General features: G+C 34.2%; 5 protein-coding genes across 6 annotated transcripts; 2 read left to right on the top strand and 3 right to left on the bottom strand.

Moving 5' to 3' along the window:
• Positions 1 to 3020: 3020 nt before the first annotated feature.
• AT1G68500 (uncharacterized protein) lies at positions 3021 to 4029 on the top strand. The gene has a single exon (NM_105521.4). It carries the CDS (start codon positions 3292 to 3294, stop codon positions 3571 to 3573), a length of 282 nt encoding a protein of 93 aa, NP_177017.2. The 5' UTR covers positions 3021 to 3291; the 3' UTR covers positions 3574 to 4029.
• A 4103-nt stretch (positions 4030 to 8132) lies between these two features.
• Positions 8133 to 9754, top strand: LBD42 (LOB domain-containing protein 42). The gene is made up of 2 exons (NM_105522.5): positions 8133 to 8473; positions 8744 to 9754. Exons 1-2 carry the CDS (start codon positions 8284 to 8286, stop codon positions 9253 to 9255), a joined length of 702 nt encoding a protein of 233 aa, NP_177018.1. The 5' UTR covers positions 8133 to 8283; the 3' UTR covers positions 9256 to 9754.
• BBX14 (B-box type zinc finger protein with CCT domain-containing protein) lies at positions 9426 to 12240 on the bottom strand. Its single transcript, NM_105523.3, has 2 exons — positions 11014 to 12240; positions 9426 to 10815 (listed from the first exon to the last, which is right to left on the bottom strand). The coding sequence occupies exons 1-2, from the start codon at positions 11998 to 12000 to the stop codon at positions 10582 to 10584; spliced, it is 1221 nt and encodes a 406-aa protein (NP_564932.1). The 5' UTR covers positions 12001 to 12240; the 3' UTR covers positions 9426 to 10581.
• An 879-nt stretch (positions 12241 to 13119) lies between these two features.
• Positions 13120 to 13630, bottom strand: AT1G68526 (uncharacterized protein; the record flags this gene model as incomplete). Its single annotated transcript, NM_001160986.2, has 2 exons — positions 13281 to 13630; positions 13120 to 13201 (listed from the first exon to the last, which is right to left on the bottom strand). The coding sequence occupies exons 1-2, from the start codon at positions 13487 to 13489 to the stop codon at positions 13120 to 13122; spliced, it is 291 nt and encodes a 96-aa protein (NP_001154458.1). The 5' UTR covers positions 13490 to 13630.
• Positions 13631 to 13664: 34 nt separating this feature from the next.
• KCS6 (3-ketoacyl-CoA synthase 6) lies at positions 13665 to 16275 on the bottom strand. 2 transcript variants are annotated; one of them, NM_105524.3, is made up of 2 exons: positions 14940 to 16275; positions 13665 to 14580 (listed from the first exon to the last, which is right to left on the bottom strand). In NM_105524.3, exons 1-2 carry the CDS (start codon positions 15982 to 15984, stop codon positions 14132 to 14134), a joined length of 1494 nt encoding a protein of 497 aa, NP_177020.1. In that variant the 5' UTR covers positions 15985 to 16275; the 3' UTR covers positions 13665 to 14131. The 2 variants fall into 2 exon arrangements, with proteins under 2 accessions (NP_177020.1, NP_849861.1); NM_179530.1 differs by having other exon boundaries at positions 13839 to 16058.
• Between the last annotated feature and the right edge of the window lie 3119 nt (positions 16276 to 19394).

The raw sequence follows: 19394 nt of genomic DNA on the forward strand, positions 1-19394 counted from the left end.
CGAAAACATTGAGGAGCGCCGATAAAACTGACCAAAGAGAAAGGTCACTGGGAAGTAACGGTAGTTAGTAGTTTGGTTTCGAGAATTGTGCACCCATTCTCACATGACATTTGTCTCCCTCTTTCTTCCTACTTCCTCCTCTTCTTTAATAGAAATGGCAATTAAACTTTATGGGCCCAAAGTTTACGTCGGCCATTATATAATTAAGATTACAGATTAATCAGTTACCTGGTGCTGGTAGGTTTATTCGTGGCCCATTTAAGCTTGGTACAGTTATAGGCCATTAGAATCGTGGTGGTTGGTCTTTTCACAAATCAACTAAGATTATGTTTTGGAAATAAAATCGTAGATAGAGCATATGTTGGTGGAATTAATGGTTTCACATGATATCCAAAAGTAAACGTAAAAGTATTCACGATGATACTGTTCTCATCAGCTATACATAAATTTTAGTTTTTATGTGATATTTATTCTTATATATGCTCTGCATAAAGATGATCTTTATTTGCTTAAAAGTTTGGATAATGTTGGAGATGATAAACTTGTATGCGGATAAAATATTAAGTCGGCATCCGTACGTGACAAATTTGCTGAATATCTAGATATTTCGAAATATGATCGTGTCAAAACAATACGTTTTACTTTCTTACTACACACTCATATATTAGGGATTTTAATCCCTAATGCATGTAAAATTGCAGTGGTGTAGATACGATTTTAGAGCAAAGTTTTTAATGAGATGGAAGTTTAGTGGATAAAAGTCTAAAATTAAATATAATTAAGTAGCATTTGATTTAATGTTTGTAGAAAAGCTCTTTAATTCAAACGAAAGCTCAAAACAGTCCAACTCAAAACTTTATCGTCCATTATTATAAAAAAAAAACTATTGAACTAACCCATCGGCAAAACAAAATCGTGGCATGGTGATGGCCTTTGATGGTGACTGAGAGAAGCAAATGAAAGTAGGCGAAGAGAAGGTCCAGTTGCCACTTGCCCCTTCCGATCCCCACAATATTCAACTTGACCCTTTCATAGTCCTAAAATGTACACGTTTTTTTTTTTTTTTGGTTTGTTTCACAATAAATTTTTCTTTATAGAAATTGTTTTATTTCTTCCAATCCATTTTGGGTAGTTACACCCCCACTAGAAAAACACATCATGTACATGAGGACATCCCTATTGGTTATAGACCTATCGTTAATAAAGGCTGTCGACCAAAAATAAAAGATTATTTCAATTTTTATAGAAATTTTCAGAATTTACATGAAACTCACACAACGGGCCTAGCCCTAAACAAAGATTGTTTACGATAGGGTTTTCTGTAAAACGTTTTTTTTACAATTTTACTAAAATTCTAAAATAATAAACGCTAATTATGTGAAATCAAAACAATACAATTATTTAAAAATTTATAACTATCATCAATTTTTTTAAAATTATGTATATTGGATTTTCAAAATTCTTATAGTAGATTTTAAACCATTTATTGTATAGCCTTAGATTTGATATTTCATTTTTCACAAATTTAGAAATTTGATGACGATAACAAGTAGAAACGAGTTATATTACATATTGTTTTTTATTTTACCTATATTTTTCAGATACAAGATAAATTTGTAAAAAAAGAATGATTTAGAAGGTTGTATTGCAAAAAACTTATTATAATATGTTCGAATGTGAGAGAAATACACTTTTAGACAAAACTGTCTACTGCCGTCGCAAAATAAAAATAAAATAAAAGTGAGGAAAAAGACCAGATTATCACAGGACTAAGATGTGGAAGTTGTGCTAAAAGCATACACCAACGACTTAATTTAGCTAAAACTAATTAAAATTAGAAATATAAGAGGATATTGCGTGATAAGTAGGCACCTAATGTTATAGTGGCATTGTGGGGACGACGACGTGGCTAAATTTCAACCTTAGAATTCGCCGTCGACACTGAGTTTAAAAGTCTTGAAGGTCATTGGATTCCAACTTAAATCATATATATTCACTTTTGAGAACAAGTACTACTATCTAGGCACTTTGTTAAAAATTCCACCTATGACTACTACTAATATAAGATCTAAATATCTAAAATAATATATAGAAATATGATCGTTAAGATCAGGCGCTTTTATAATTTAATATCCTTCTACAAGATCATATATAATACAAAGATGAAAAACACTCTTTGGAATTTATAATTTAATCTCTCTACTTTATATCTTTGATTTTAGAATTGATTTTCTTTGTCAACCGAATTAATTGTTCTTTTTCCATTTAAAGAAATGAATATATATAGCTAAGTATGCAACATGCTCTTCTCTTTCTATTATACTCATAATTATAAATAATTAAATTATAGATGGCTGACTTGCGATCACTTTAATGATTTCAAAACTCGACTATAAGTATTTATTTAAGTATGAGTGTATGATTAACAGTTAACACTGAACCAAATTACTCTCATATATTTAAGTAGAAGTGTCTAAAAGTATATATATTTGTTTGTAAGCGTAATTTAATTTAAACAATTTTTTTAAATTACAAAGTAACTTTATATATAATTTATTAAGATATAGTTAAATATTATGTTTAATTAATTGACTTTTGTGGTAGTTAAATTCAGTAATTTAGCTTTTTGCTATATATTTGTATTCATATACCATATTACCTACTCATTTTAGCTTTTCTTTATTACATTCTCAAATCATCAATAATTAAAAAATATCCCAAATTAAGAAAACATTAAACCAGGTTATTTGGTTTACATACTAATATTTTATATATATATACTATATTCGTGAAATATATTCATAAATAAAATTTTCATTATTTAGAATAATAAAACTAATCACAAGATTATTTACTTTTACATTCATACTTTGTACAAAAATATAATAACTCCAACTAATCATCCTCAGTCAAGCACTTAGCTGAATTTAATCACACAATTCAATTTTTATAATTCTTCTTTTGTATCATATTTTACAATCTCCAGATATTTTGGTTTAACTGCCGAAGATATTTGGAGTGGGAGAGAAAAAAGGAGAAAAGAAAAAGGAGGACACGTAGGGCAAAAGGAAGCAGACAGATGTTGTGAGTGTGACGTAAGGCAACTGAGTTTACGTGAAACCAATGTCGGTAAGAGAGAATTCAAAAACAAATCTTCACGTCTCTCTCTAAACCCAACTCTCATATATGTCTTCTTCCACTAACTACTTCCTCAACCTCTCCCTTATAAATAAACCTCTTGACTTCACTCTTCATCTTTAAGATCACATCAATCACAACTAACACTTTTACATGAAGAGACAGAGAAAAGATATGGAGGAAGAAGGGACTGCTGATGATCACTCATTGGCTGCTGCAGCGATGGCGGTTGCTGTTGCCGCCGCAGCAGCAACAGCAGCGGAAGAGGAGGAGCAATGTTGGGGCGGCGGAGTAGTGGAGGAGATAACGTGGAGCTCTGTGTGGTTGCCTTTTTGGGACGTTGAGTTTGTAGGAAGAAACTATGGTGTCTTGTTCAATGATGTTGTTTGGGACGATGATATTTGGAACATCCACAATTTAACTCATTCCTCATAGTCATAGTCCTTAACCTTTGTTTCCTTATGAAAAAATAATCGGATCATAGTTCCCTTTCTAGATAATTTTCCTCTTTCATCCAATGGGTTAATTTTAAAATCACTTGTCTAGATTTTTATGAGATAGTCCGTTTATAAACTATGTTCATATTTTAATAATACTGTTAAATGCATATATTTTATAGACGCCGTGCCTCGGCTTGTCTCAAGACTCGAGAGTGATTCACACCAGTTTCCAATTGGTGGCCATACCTACACATTACCGGCTCAATTAATATTAGGGATTATATATGTACTTTAATCGTTTGACAAAATAGAATAAAAAATATATGTACTTTAATCTAAAATGGTTCATACCATAAAATTTTGGAGCTTATTTCCACTATACAAAACCATCTTTACTTCGGGTTTAAACTCACTTAAACCTTTTTAAGCCATTTAATTTTAGTAAAAAGCAACTTTTTGTCTGTCTTCTTCTTTATGAGTGTTATACACTCGTACTTTTGTGTATAACCTATACAATTGTAACTTTCCAATTGGAACAAAGAATACAAAACATCATTTGGGGCTTTATGCAAGTGTAGCGTTCCAAGCAAAATAGAAAAATTATTTTGGGGGTTTATGCATAAATAACAAATTTCAAACTGTCACTTTATCAGCTCTTAATTTCATTTTGCCTTCATCTTTTGTATCATTATTTGATGATGTGAGTCAACTTTTGCTTCTACCCAATCCATCCTACGTCTTAAGATTTTTAATCATTTTTTCTTTTTGGTAATATATCCTCAAATTGAAACAAAAGATTAATAAATTGTTAAACCTTGTGCATTTGTCTCAGTCACACTTTTCAAACTTCCCATCCACCTACATTACCCATTTCACTTCCTACCATTAAATATGAACAACACGTGATGGTATTGATTCACTTAATTGAAGAGCTTTGTGAAAAATTCTTTAACCATCCTCAAGCGTTATCCTATCACTGTTGGACAGTAGATTTCGCCACGTGGCACGAGTTCGTTATCTTATCTCATCTCATCATCTTGCGGAGAAGGTAATCTCTATTCGCCCTTCATTTCTTCTATACTCTAACTTCGTGTGTTGAGAGATCAAAAGGAAAAATAGATAGTGTTCCATTCACTACTTATATTGGTATTTTACCATATTATCAGTGTTGGGAGATCTACCGAGACTAATCGAAACCGACCATGATTATGAACCAATTAGTATATGTCAATATCTTACTTTCATATGGGAATATTTATAACTCTAATTTTTATGAGAATCAAAAATTATTTTCCATTTTTTGTGTTTTCACTCCCATCAATTTATCAGTCGGAATTGCTCCCTTTGAATGATCATGAATTGAAATTCCTTCATTTAAGATAAGATTGAACTTTCCGTTATAAATACGAGAGACTCCTACATATTCTGTTATATAAAGTATTTTCATATCTAAACAAATATGCAGAAATGTGGACCTATCTAACACTTCGGATTATAATGCCGACCTTTCCAAAGTTCACTATTTTTTCAGATGAGTTTTCATATTTAATTGGCTAGTGGTTCCTAGTTATAACAGAAAACAAGTTGCAAATTTATAACGACTCAATCAAATTGATTCAAAGTACAAGGGCCACTTGTACCTTATCATATAAAGACATATATGAGATCCACTTGTGAGGTATATCACATTATTACTTTTAGATGTCCAGAGTTTGTTTCACAAAAGGCCATTGGTATATTATATGTAATAATTTGTGTCGAGGTCGAGTCGAATCTCAAAATGGGCAAAACAAGCTAACCTCGACGCAAATTATTATTTGAGGGAAACTTTAAACATTATATCATCGTACTGTTTTAAATTTTTTATTTATTTTTATGATTCTTGCATTTTCTTATGGTTCAACTTTCAAACAATTTCGTATTTACGGTCTTGGTTATTTTGCAAGGAAATTGAAGTTTGGGTTGTCGGGTAATGAAAATTACAAGAGGTGAATCTGCTAATGAAGATTACAAGAGGTGAAACTGCTAATGAAGATTACAAGAGGTGAAACTGAAAAAAAATAGTGGGTCGAGGCCCATGTTTCAAGTGGATGTGATGAAGCCGGCCCTGATCACAAAAAATCACTGTAACTTCATAATTCATTTTTGAAGGAAACCATTTTCGTTAAAACAAAAAATCTTGGATCTTCACCAAAAAATTTCCTCAAAAACAACGCCACAATCATATCTTAAAAATCTTGTTGACTCTTAAAAATTTCTACATGATTTTGTTGAGGTTTTACGTTAAAAACATTAATGGTCAAAAATCTTTTAAATTTAATTTTTTGAATGTACGAGATATTACATTAATTAAATGATATAATTTACTACAGAATATTAGTGGTCAGAAATCATTTAAATCTAATAGTTTGCTTAGAAACTGGAATTGTTTTTTCAAAACATTTTTGAAAACAAAAAAAGGTCTAAAACAACTTATAATATAAAACAGAGGAAGTATATAGTTTCCTATAAACAATCACATACATTTATTTATACGTTGTAGAATGTTCTTACTTTCTTATAAAAAATCATTTAAAATGTTATTGCCATATGACTAGCATATATCATATTTTAGAACACAACTAATACCCAAACCCACACGATCACAGTTTGTAGTAGTGAAAGAGAAAAGTTGAAAGGAATTTATCCATGTTTAATCTATGCTCAAAACAAAAATCACATATGTTTGGAAGTTTGATGTTGGATTTTGGCCCAAGCAGTATTCGGATTTAAACTAACTGGATATCCTAAATATTAGTCAAAAAACATTCTAAATTTGGGATAGATAGTATCGTGATCTTTCGGAGAGAAACACACTTTAAAGTAGTTTTAGTACATTTCTATTGAAATTAATCAAATCAGCCAATCAAACATATTTTTTAAAAAACAAAATCCCAAATTATAACTAGATTAATATCATTCAGCCAATTTCCTCTTTCATTATAATTTTCTACATCAAACTTTGTACCGGCCTTGATTACTTGCGTGAACAAAAAAAAAGTCTACTATTTCTTTTTAAACATTTTATATTAACTATTCAAAAGTTATGATACAACGTGATGTCTTTTCTAAACCATTTCTAAACCACTGAAATTTTTGTTTTCAAGAAAATCAACCAATTTGATGAAAATGGTAACGGTAATCCTATTTTTCTGATGTCGATATGCGCTATGGAACTAATGTACAACTAAAAACTGAGTATACTATCAATCACACGTCGGTTTTATCAATCTTTCTCCATCACCTTGAAAAAGTGAACTCGGACGTGGACCATATAACAAAAACATGTTCTTAAGTTAAACATTTATATTTCTTATTAATGATGTAAAACGATGCTAAACCAGACTCAAGAAAAAAATACAAAAAAAAAAAGATTCCAAACCTTTTTTGTAACAAACATTTTCTGAAAATTAAATAATCCTTAAATCATTTTGTAAGAAGGCTATAAGCCAATAAACATCAAAACCCCTTTTTCTTATACCAGAACGAGTGGCAAAATTTTCGACAGGCAGCCCCTGTTATTTGTTTTCTTCCCGAAAACAAAACTGTAACGTTTGTAAATTGTAACTTATTTAACAATTTTAGAAATTAAATTTTGTTTCACATTAGTTGTTGTCTTGTTAAATTATTAACGCTTCTTTAATTTGTCATTTCTTTTTGAGAGAAAAAAATCTTAAATTTGTCTTTTCATACTAAATATTGTATTTTCCCCCAAGTAAATATACGGTCCAATTCCGTATAGCCTCCCTAAAACCTGGAGTAGAAATATGCTTGAAGATGAACAAGGAGTTTTGTCTCGCGTGTGTGTAATTCACGTGCCTCATTTTTGCTTAATATTTTTATTTTCTCTTTCAGAAGATTTTAAGACTTAAAGATTTTCTTTTGGTTTTTTTTTTTTTGTCGGTATCATCTCTGTGGGTGGTTCTCGTGCATGTCTCCCACTTTTCATCTCCAAAGTTTCCTCGTATCTCCACCCCTCTGAACATCTGCTAACATTCAATTACGTAAACACCCTCACATTTTCATCTCTTATCTTATGGTTTTCATGCTTTAATTTGAATTTCAAAAGTAGCTTGCACTGCATAGAGAGTCATAAGACCTTGGAATCAATGTTGATATGATGAGGATTGAGAAACGAGCGTTGAAGAAGAGGTTTGTCATTGGGTGAGACGTAATTAATTACTATACTATAGATAAAGGTGACTAGGTGAGTGGTAAAAGTCGTAATATTGGAATGCATGGATGGCAAATCCCATAGAAGAAAAAAAAGTGTAAGAGAGAGAAGTTGGTATTCCCGAAGAAGGAACTCCCCAACTTTTGCCAAAACAAAATGCCAACTTCACTGAAACACACAACCTCCTTCCCCTCATTTCTTGGCCTTTTCTCTATCTTTTGAGAAATCTATACAAATATTTTACTAATTTCTCTCTTGAGAAAGTAATTATCTTTAATGTATTTGTTTTATAAAAGCCTGGACTGCACCAGTTTTTTTCCACCACTTTCTCCAAGAACACACAAAAGTTGAAAAATACCAGCTCATTCACTTATGACTCATGAGTAACTTCTTCCTTATAAATTCAAATTGTTCACAACTTCCTTGAGTTCCATTTCCGAACACAAACACACATCATACGTATATTTGTCACTAATAAACATATAAAGGAATATGAGAATCAGCTGCAACGGGTGTAGGGTTCTACGCAAAGGTTGCAACCAAGATTGCACCATTCGACCATGCCTTCAATGGATCAAATCCGCAGACTCTCAAGCCAATGCTACACTCTTCCTTGCTAAGTTCTACGGTCGAGCCGGTCTTCTTAACCTCATCGAATCCGGTCCTGATCACCTTCGTCCCGGTACTGAATTATCTCTTTTACCTTTTTTTTTACTACACAACGGTCCATTGAATTATCTTGCGAGTAAATAGTACAGAAAAAGTGACGATGTATTTTGGATTATGAGAGATCTTCAAGATTTGGTAACAGAGTAGTATCAAACTAGGATCTAAATGTATATTATAGATTTTAACATAAAATTCTTACATGCACAGTCACAGACACACATCACATCACACATATGTTTTTCATTTTCCCGGTTGATTACATTACCTTCATTGTGTTTTGTAGCAATATTTAGGTCACTTCTGTACGAGGCTTGTGGTCGGATCGTGAACCCTGTAGATGGTTCGGTTGGTTTGATGTGGTCAGGGAACTGGGCTCAGTGCCAAGCAGCTGTTGACGCCGTGCTCAACGGCTTACCCATAACTCACACACCTCTTCCAAGTGCATCCGCGTCGCACCAGATCATTCCTCCCCACAGGACTTACGATATACGCCACGTGGCTAAAGATCCAACAACCGGCGGCGACAGTTCGGAGAATCTGGCCACACGTGTAAACGCTAACAAGAGCAAGACGCAAACTGGCCGATTCAAACGTGAATCCGTGAACCAACTAGGTGAATGTAGTCATGACATGTGGCAACTCCCAAGTTCTAGTGCTACGCATGGTTATGGCCACTTCACGTTGGAGAATGTGGAGAGCCGAAGGGAAGCTCCATTTAATCAAAGTTCTCCAAATCTTGGGTTTGATGATCAAGTCGATATCAACGAGGTTGGCTTAGAGCTCAGACTTGGTTAGAACCAGAAGATTGCATTATTATTATCATAATTCTGTCTTTTTAATTAATAATTTCACTTTCTATATAAAAGGAGAAAAAAAAACTAAAGCAAATCAAATTTAGTATTATTGTCAATCATTAGGTTATCATAAACTCACTCTGTTTCAAATTAGTTTTTTTTTTCTCTTTTGTCCTTAATTAATATATTATTTTATATGATATTACTTTGTTATGAATGAAAAGCCATGCAGGACTAAATACAATTATTTCATTGTTTCTGAGTAATAATATCTGAGTGCCCACTTCAAACCAGCTCAGAAGCGAAAGAGTGTCCCCAGCAGCTCGAATCGTATGACACTATGACTAAGGACCAAACACGTTAAAGCACAAACCCTTAACTTGTTTTTTCTATCAATTCAAAATTGTCATCATTAATATGTCCAAAGGGCCTCACGATCCAAGATATTGAAGGATATTTTCTTCTAAAGTGTTGCCAAATCATATCTTGGATATTTTCTTCTTAAGTGTTGCCAAATTACTGCTGCTTTAAAGTGTGAAAACATATTTGTTGGTTTGAACATATATAAGGTTAATATTAGGCTATTTAGTACAACAAACAAAGGAAATTATGAAAAAAAAGAAGATAAAAATTGATTGCATAAATACAACTATAACCAATTTAAAATCTGAAATACAAAACACCACACAATTATATAATTTTCATATCACTTTTCTTACAAAATTATAATTTTCCCAAGCCAAGTACTCTTCTACTTAACTCTTGAAAAATTGATATTGGAAATAACTTTGTAAAGAATAAAGATATCTCCCGATCAGTGTTTTCCATTGCAACAATTCAATTTATAATTGTTATTGTTTGTTCAAGTGTCCCTCAACACCTGTTGTTAAACGAATTTTTCTGATGACTAAAAACTGAACCATTGTCAGAAAAAACTATAGTGTACCTTAATGTTTTGAGAAGATTTTGGATTCAAATCCTCAGCTGCGGACAATTTGATAAATTAATAATATTATAGCTGATATGAATAAAATAAAACAAATTAAGATATTTCAGTGGGATATTTGTGAGTTGTGACAATCCATATGTTTATTTTGGTGACAGCAGATTACCAGCAATCAAAATTCACGTTATATCGACTATATAAATCAGTGCTTACAAGATAGTCACATTTTTTGGTGATATATTTATGTACATACGTAGCTCACAAAAACGTGCAAAATTCTCTATGAATGCAGAAAAAGAAAGCTAACAATCACCAAAACTATAGCAACAAAAAAGCAAGATGAGAGCAAAGTAATTTAATATCCATAATTAATTAAGTTCTTTAGTGAGCAACACCAATTGAAGATCTCTTGACGAACCTTCCTTTCATGCGAGGCCTTTTCTCTGCATTCAATTTACGTACCTCGTACCTTATCTTCTTGGAGAACAACCTTGTCCTCCTTTTCTCTCGGTATCTTGAAACCCTAGCCTCTCTTCCTCCATCCCCAGCATCTCCTAGGTGTAACCCTAGGCCGCGGAAGTGGTTGTGATGATGAGCCTCTGCTCCACTTTCACCCTTAATATTCACAACACAAATAAATTTTGTTAATTAGAGACAATGCTTTCTTTATATCAAAACTAAATAGTAATAACAAAGGTTGCGGTCCATTGATAAAAACTTGTTGCTAGTATGATATTTGTTTGAGTTTAGTCATAAACTATCCGGTCGTATAAAATATAGTAGATAGAACAAGGCAATGCGTGATAGACGTACCATGGTATGGGTTGGGAAACAAACCATGTCGAGGTCTATTTCAGATGGCACCCGGGCGGTCCATGGGATCCCTTGGCCTCCCCAAGTGGAAATGACTGATTCATAGTCCAATCTAAGCATAAGAGCCTTCTCCTTCTTCTCTTCTTTAATCCCACCACTCATCTCATTCACTCCCATCTCCATCACATTCTTCATCACGTCTTCTTTCTCATCTTCTTCTCCTTCATCGAATGTGGTCTTGTGTGTGTACTCGTAGTCAAAGCTTATTTCAAATGGGGATGTCTCATCACCTTCATCTTGATCATGCACTTCTCTTGTCACAACTCCCTCTTCCTCCACCTCCTCTTTTTCGATCTTTAACATCTCACCTAACCCTAGTTCTTCTATGGAATGAAACTCTCGATCCCCTCCACCGAGTAGAGTCTCCACGTCAGCTGTGAACTGAGCTAGTTCCATGTCGGTTGGGAACAAACCATTCAGACAACTCTCAGCGTTGTCGTCATCTTCTTCGTCACTACTCTTGAAACTTAAGGGCATCATTGGAAACTCATTCTGTTTCTCCAGGGATTGGTTAAAGCATTGCTCCTCAACCATCGAGTTCATCACCGGCACCTCAAATATGAGCTGCTCTTCCACCTCGTAACTCTCCGCTTGATCCTCCGTGCTCATCTCCGGCACAAGATCATGAAAAACCATCGTGTGGCTCTTCTTGCCTCCACGTGGGGTCCGAGCTTTACGTGTAAATCCCTGATGCCACGTGGCTTGGTGAGGCGGCGAGGCATGGCGATACTTTCCGGCGCTAGCCGATTTCAAGCGAACTCTCTCGTGCCTACGAGCAAGAGGGTTTGCCGAGTGGACCGAACCGTCACAAGCATGGCAAAGAAAGGCATCATCAGCTGCGCAATACCAACGTGCCCGCCTCTTCACGCAGCTATCACATGCCCTCGCCGTCTTCCCTCCAACCGCACTAGCCAAACTTTTCATCATATTGAACTTATCACCATCAACAAGAAGAAATCTTACTTTGAGTAAAACCAAGTTGCCAAGTCTCAGTTGCAAAAAGAATGTTTTATCGAACTATGGGTTCTCTCTACAAAGGTTTCAGTTTTCGAGAAGTGGTTATAAAAAGAGAGACTACATTTTCATTTTATGAGGCATTGAAGGGTTAAGTGTAGAGGCGTTGTTGGCTAGTACATGTCCCACACGATGTGAGCTTTTTTCTTCTTGTATAATTTAAAGTGAAAATTTGATGCACCTTTTTGGTTGCTTATACCCCATGAGGGCCATGAAGAGATCTTATCTCGATTCTGATTGGTCGAGTTCTTCAAGTTGATCCTATTCTTAATGTTGTGATTGGTCAGCTTCTTAATCAGATGGATATCTTTATGGTCCACTTGTCGTTTTCACTGACCCAATCACTCCTTATTTTTGGATTTTGTTACCATTCATTCATTTTTGGTAGATTTCATTATTTTCCATGGAAAAAGTCGATTAGTGTGGCTTATTCTCGTGATTATGTGGAAAGCGAGGTTTTGATTGGTTGTGTCGGTTTACGTTTAAAGATAATGAGTAATGACATTAATTATAGTATGATATGTCTACATCTTTATTTTCTACATAGTTATCTTAAAACTTTAGAGACAATGAAATTGTATTAATATCTTTACTGTATATTTTTATACAAAGGAAAAAAATCAATTAAATCCCCAATTATTAGGACTAAAGATAATCATTAAAAAACTATACAGCAAGCGTAAAAATATACAATTTAAGCATATAAAGAGAAGATGGCAGAAAAGTAGAAACGAATTCAACAATATGAAGCTCAAGAATCAAGTGGACAATAAGTAGAAGTGATAAATGGAGAATTACTAGAGATAAGTAGAAGTGCTAAAGTAGAAAACGTTGGGGTTAAAGAAAAATAAAAGATAAAGTGGATAACAATGGTTTGTGCTGGACCACATCAATATGCAGAAAACTTCAAAAACAAAGGCATCAACCTTTTTCTTGAGAAGATAAGAGGCTTGATGGATATCATTTACCACTCTTGGCATTATTCGTGTACTTGGAAAATGATGTTTATATTTTTTTCGCCATTTGTATACACTAAGATTTCGGAGACTGATTATTGATTGAATTTGATAAAAGATCATTAACCTTAAACTTTTGTCCTGTCTGTTGAGATATCCTTAATACTTGGAATTCATAGAGAACAAAAACTCATAACGCCACATTTCACCAGCCACAGTTTAGGGTCACGTACGGACTGATGGCAAAAGCGCTTGTTGATCAACGTCGTTAACATCATCAATCTCATTATCATCCTCTGCATCCTTCTTAGAATACCTTTCCAAACATCTCTTCTCAAACTCCAACTCTTCGACATCTTCTTCATCACTTCATGAGGATTAAACCTCCGTTGGTAAACCTTGCTATTGATGACCTGCATCCTCACTAGGAAGGCCTGTTTCACCATTTACAATGAAACCTAAGCCATCATAAGCTGGGAAATCAAGGCCCACTTATTGATATAGGTCCAATACATTTTGTGGCAGTGTTGGAAAACATGTTTGATGTACTCGTATTTTAATACTATTGGAGAAATATATGGACTCACGTATTTTTTAATCATCATGAGTCATGACATCATCCAATCCATTCATTACATACCATCATGCATGCAACATATAATTTTACATGCAAAAGTCTGTAAGAGATGACTGTCCATGCACCACATTCATAGTGGACATATTTACTGCTATCGGATCCTGCAAACTGGATGGATGGTCAACCCAAATCAGAAGCAATATATATAAGGCAGCGATGAAAACAAAGAAGTTTATTCTCCAATTTAAAAATAATAAAACAGAGAGAAATATTCTTATTTGAGTACACCACAAGTTATTAATTACAGCACGAGAAACTAAAAAATACCCCAAATGAAAAGCAGAGATTTAAGTATATGCAGAGCAATTAAATACAAACATTTATGCTTTGCTTTTTCTTCTCTCTAACTTCCCATTTCTCAATCCCCTTTAAACCAAATCCCGAGACCAAATAAACCTAAACCGTAACACAAAATCAAACCGTTACTAAACCGTTCAAAGACGTTTTCAGTTTAGAGTTTGACAACTTCGGGAATAAAGACAGGGTAACGGTCGATACAATCGGACCATGGTCCGTCCTTAGGTGTCTTAATCGTACGGTTACATTTCCACACGGCAGAGTTACACTTGAAACCACTCCCAAACGCGATTTGCCAAACGCGATCGCCTCTCCTCATTCTCCCTTTAGACTCGATGTAGCTAAGCTCGTACCATAACGATGAAGATGACGTGTTACCAAAACGATGTAGTGTCATTCTTGAGGCCTCAACGTGTTCTCCTGATAGTTGTAGATTCTTTTGGAGCTCGTCGATCACCGCTCTGCCTCCTGCGTGAATGCAAAAGTGTTCGAAGGCCAGCTTGAAATCCGGTATGTATGGTTTCCATTTCGGGTTGAAGATTTTACGTCCGATTAGGGACGTGAGGAAGAGAAGTTGTTCTGACGCCGGTAGGACCAAAGGACCTGTTCAAACAAATTCATCTATCAAAACCAAAAACGTACCATAATTCCTTAAACCTAAGCCAAACCAAACTTTGCTTTAAATCATAATAAAATTTATATCGAACAAACCGAATTGAATGCAACCGAATAGAGTAACCTAAATTTCCATAGAAGTGAGACATATACCAAGAAAGTACATTTAACCATAATAACAAAACATATATAGAGATAGAGTAATTATTCTGTTATTTAAAACCGAATTGAAGTCAAAACGGAGCCGACCAATAATATTTAATGCCCACCCCTTGATATAGTTTTCACCGTGTATATCATTGTTAGTGTATATATGTAGGTGAAATAAAATGATGTGTGTTTATTACCTATTGTGGTGATGTTTGCCTTGAGGGCTTCACCGGCGATGGCCATGAGATCTTTGGACAAGTTGATGCCAACGTGTCCTTCTTTGTCTTCCTGTTCGTAGACACAGTAGAAAGACTTGTCGTCAGCGCCACGGTGTGTCCGGACGAGGTGGGAAAGCTTGTATTTGGCTCGCCACCGGTCAGACCGGCGGTTTGACATGTGTATGGCTGCCGCACCCATGCGGAAGAGACAATTGGGTAACAACATGGCTCTCTCGTTGCCTTGATAGTAATTAGGCGTTATGATCTCCGTGCTGACGATGATTGCATTTGAATTGGGATGAACTTGGAGCAAGTCGCGGGCTAGATCAACTGAGATCAGGCCCGCGCTGCAGCCCATCCCCGAAAGATTGAAGCTCTTGATATTACTCCTAAGCTTATATTTGTTGATGACCATAGCTGAGAGCGATGGTGTGGGAGAGAAAAGAGAGCAGTTGACGATAAGGATGTCGACGTCTTTAGGTTTAAGACCGGTTTTCTTGAAAAGATCGTCCATGGCCTCGAAGATAACCATCTGAGCCTCGCTTCTAGCCGCGTCCATGGTTGGTGTGGGAGGAATATAATGAATAGCCGGAGGGAGACAAGTCTCCTCACCGAGGCCAGAACGTTCAAGGATTCTCATTTGGAACTCGACGCTCTTAGGCTTGTCCTTGAGGATCAAACGAGAGTGTTCCATGAAAGTTGCGAAGGGGACACGACACGTGACAGGTGGCTTGTAACAAGAATAGTCAACGAGGTAGATGGTGCGTGGCTTGGACATGAAGTAAACAGTGGAGATGAAGATGACAAAGAAGGAAGAACATAGAACCTGAACTAGGTCAAACTGGAGTGAATTCCAAACATTAAGGATCTCTTCAGGACCCATCCGAAGAAGCTCAACGGCGACAATAGCCATGATCGGGATCAAAAGAAAACTCAAGAAATGGTTAACCAAATATTGGTAACCAAGTTTCACGTACTTGAGCTTCACCGAGCTAGAGAACTCTGGCATCGGTGCCTGAGGCATCGTCGGAGAGTTTTAATGTATAATTGTATTATTGTTACAAAATGTGATTAGGGTATTTTTGAAGATGAGTTAATGAAGATGAGAGAGGGAAGGTGAAGGATATAAAGGCGAACAGAGGAAGGGGTAGATGAGAGGAGTTAATGAAGAGACCAACGTCACCCAACGCTCTTGCTTTGCTCTCTATTTAATTTTTTGTCATTTTTTTATAAATGACGAGAAAAATGTTTTTGTAATACTTCTCTTCGATTTCCAGTTGTAACTAGACAAAAGCAAGTGATGGGAGCAAATGATAAGGACTGTTCCCTTTCGATATAAAAATTTCATATTTCTCAAAATTGTCGTTGTAAGAGAAATAAATTAAGAAACAGCAAGACGTGTCAGCTTTTAGTTTTATCGAGATCAAAGCGTTTGGTAACTACTTTGATTTGATGATCACGTTCACGTTGCCCGGTAGGCGCAATATTGGTACTGTGACTAAAGGTGGATATAAATACTTAGTACTTGTCACGTACCTGTAATTTATATTATGGTTCTCAAAAACAAAAATGGTCGTTATCATAGCAGTAACATAATTTAGATATTCATTAGTTTGTGTCAAATTTACAAGATTTTTAATAGTTCAATATCCGGTTTGGTTTGGTTTACCCGTTAACATACGAATGATATTACAAGTAATATGATAGGTAATTAAATAACCCGCAAATAAACTAGTTTTAGCAAAAACTTGATTTTGTTGGAATTTGTTTATATAAAGTAAGGACAAATAATTTTAGTACCCATGCGAAACGATTCATATAGCACATATACCTTAAAAGGCATATATTACCTTGTGTCCATCCCTAAATATTGCATCAATTTAATATTTATCCAAGAAAACATATCAAAACTCTATATGTTTCTCTTGTTTGCCTTAACTCTGTCTGGTACCATAAATGAAAGAATTGGTAATCCTTTCTTACGTGTAAATTAAATGTACGTTTATACCCAAAAAGACGAATTCACTGTACGTAAACTTTTACTTGTGAGTTTGGACCTATCACCCATGTACGTGGCAGGTAGCGTGAAAATCAGAGAAATTATAGGTATACATATATATTCGGGTTTAAATGTCGATACATGTATATCTACAAGAGTTACATGTTTTGTTATTTACATTCGCAATTAATGTTTCTTTTTTGCATGGTTAATCGTCAACAACCGATATCGAAGAGTAAAATATAATTCACATTTGACTTAAAATTTAGGTAATTATTTAGAACTATGTTGTTAAACTTTGAAATGTCAAATATAGATTTTAAATTTCACAGAGGTTTTATGATTGTATGTTGGAGACTATACCAAAATATACTGATTTTCTGATTTTAGTGTTGTTTTGGCGATTCATGTAATAACTGGTCTATGGTATCTTTTGAAATGGTATACTATTGTATCAAAAAAGCATGAACAATTCCTTTTATAGTAGAAAGAATGAATAATTTATTTCCAAAAAAAGAAGTAACATATAATATTTCATTGAACCAAACCAACACTAAATGTATTAAAAAAAAACTGTTGCAGAAGAAAAAAAAGAAAAGGAATAACTAAATGTTATCAAAATACGACGGTGGAATACAGTTAATCTTTTGAATTCACTATGAAATTCCTCTACTTGGGCCCAATTGTGTCATTTGAAAGAGGGTAATACACGAGGGAATATCAATCAGTAGTTACTTTATGTTTGACTTGGAAAGTGCAAGAAGACAAATCTTGAGATATCCATGAAAACTGCAAGCATGAGGGAAAATCAAACAGTAGTTACGATGTTTGACTTGGAAACTGAATGCAGACAAATCTTGAGATCCCATGATTTCACATATAGACACAATCCACCAAAAACCTCAAATGAAGTCCATATCTTTTCTACTATGATTGATATTGCCAAACAGAAGTATCAAACATATATAAAGCACTAGGCTAATAAAAACTATACAGAAATTGAGATCAAAGGCTTTTGATCCTTCAAGATCTTACAGAGTTCGTAAGAGGATTTGTTTCTTAACTAAAAATGAACATTGCTGAATTTTCGTGTTCCATAGTGAGATCATTAATGCCAACAATATTTGATGAAGAAGATTAGTTTGGAACTATCCACCAGATTGAAATGTACATTTAATATGTAATATATAAGGTGTCTGTATTTCATTAGCCACACCGATTTCGTAGTCTATGATAAAGTTCTTCCTTCATCTTCCATAATAATTAAATATGTAAATAAAGTTTCTATTCTTCCTTTGAAAAATGATCGTTTTATATGGTTTTCCAATGTATCACCGAAAACGTGAATATAGTTTTTTAATTTGACCTACTCATCAATGTTTTTTTCTCATCTAGTCTGTAATAAAAATGTGGAATTGTAATTTTTCTCAGAGACATTCACACTGTACCATTCATATAGGCTATATCATTAAACTCGCTTCCAAATTTTTAAAGACAGTTCTCTGATTTCTTTGGAATGACAATTTAATCACAATTTTACAAAATTTTCATTATATCCTGATTTAATTTAGATTCCATTGCTATTAAAATAAAATAAATAATTCAGTACATTTTAGTTATTCATAATTATTTCACATACCTTCGTGTACAACCATATTTTCACCTTTTTATTTATTTAAATTTATAATTATTTCACACCAGTTCGACTTAGTTACATAGTGAAATCCAAATGATGCGTTAGTTATATAGATATTGTAAGATTAAGGAATGTTGTGAAGAGGATGGTTGGGGCGGACGAGTTTTGTTCTATTGTTTAAAGAAATTTAATTTTTGTTGCCTAGGCTAGGTTTGATTTGAATTGTGAGACAATAATCTTCTTACATGGTGAACACTGATCGTGCTCAATAAAGCATTTTAATGGTGATCGATTCTTGATCGCACTGATGATGTTGCCGACGAGGTTCGGTAAGGACTATATATAACTAGTAAATAAAATATCAAAGACAAGTTCCCTTAATTTTTAGTACTATATTTTTTTGTGTTAAAAGTATGTTCCCTTAATTCAGTTGAAAGTTTATTAATTCTTACAATACAACGGTCCCGCACAAAGATAATGTGATGTGATAAAATGAATACACGGATTGTCGGACCAACCAGCGGCCAACCACCTATTAAGACGTTTAACAAAAATAAGTAAATGTCTAATTATATGTTTCTCGATTTTTCAGATTGTAGGAATTCGTTGCAACTCTCAACTATTTTATAATTTGTATTTATTGTAGGAAATGTCCTTATTTCTTTGTAATGTCAGTCCACATGCAAGAAGTGTTGTTTTTTTCACTTAACTCATGTTAACATAGCAATTCTCTTAAAAACTTGCCAAGCTGTTTTTTTGTTTGATATCGTAAGACAACCTATAAAGGAATTACTTTGAT

The sequence above is a fragment of the Arabidopsis thaliana genome, assembly GCF_000001735.4.
Source record: "Arabidopsis thaliana chromosome 1 sequence".
NCBI classification, from domain to species: Eukaryota; Viridiplantae; Streptophyta; class Magnoliopsida; order Brassicales; family Brassicaceae; genus Arabidopsis; species Arabidopsis thaliana.

Excerpts from the sequence above, each read along its gene's own strand:
- LBD42 (NM_105522.5), top strand. The coding sequence starts at position 8,284 with ATGAGAATCAGCTGCAACGGGTGTAGGGTTCTACGCAAAGGTTGCAAC. Across the intron at positions 8,474-8,743 it reads TCCTGATCACCTTCGTCCCG|CAATATTTAGGTCACTTCTG; the intron begins GTACTGAATTAT and ends TGTGTTTTGTAG.
- KCS6 (NM_105524.3), bottom strand. The coding sequence starts at position 15,984 with ATGCCTCAGGCACCGATGCCAGAGTTCTCTAGCTCGGTGAAGCTCAAG. Across the intron at positions 14,581-14,939 it reads GGCAAACATCACCACAATAG|GTCCTTTGGTCCTACCGGCG; the intron begins GTAATAAACACA and ends TTGTTTGAACAG.
- BBX14 (NM_105523.3), bottom strand. The coding sequence starts at position 12,000 with ATGATGAAAAGTTTGGCTAGTGCGGTTGGAGGGAAGACGGCGAGGGCA. Across the intron at positions 10,816-11,013 it reads GTTTCCCAACCCATACCATG|GGTGAAAGTGGAGCAGAGGC; the intron begins GTACGTCTATCA and ends GTGAATATTAAG.
- AT1G68500 (NM_105521.4), top strand. The coding sequence starts at position 3,292 with ATGAAGAGACAGAGAAAAGATATGGAGGAAGAAGGGACTGCTGATGAT.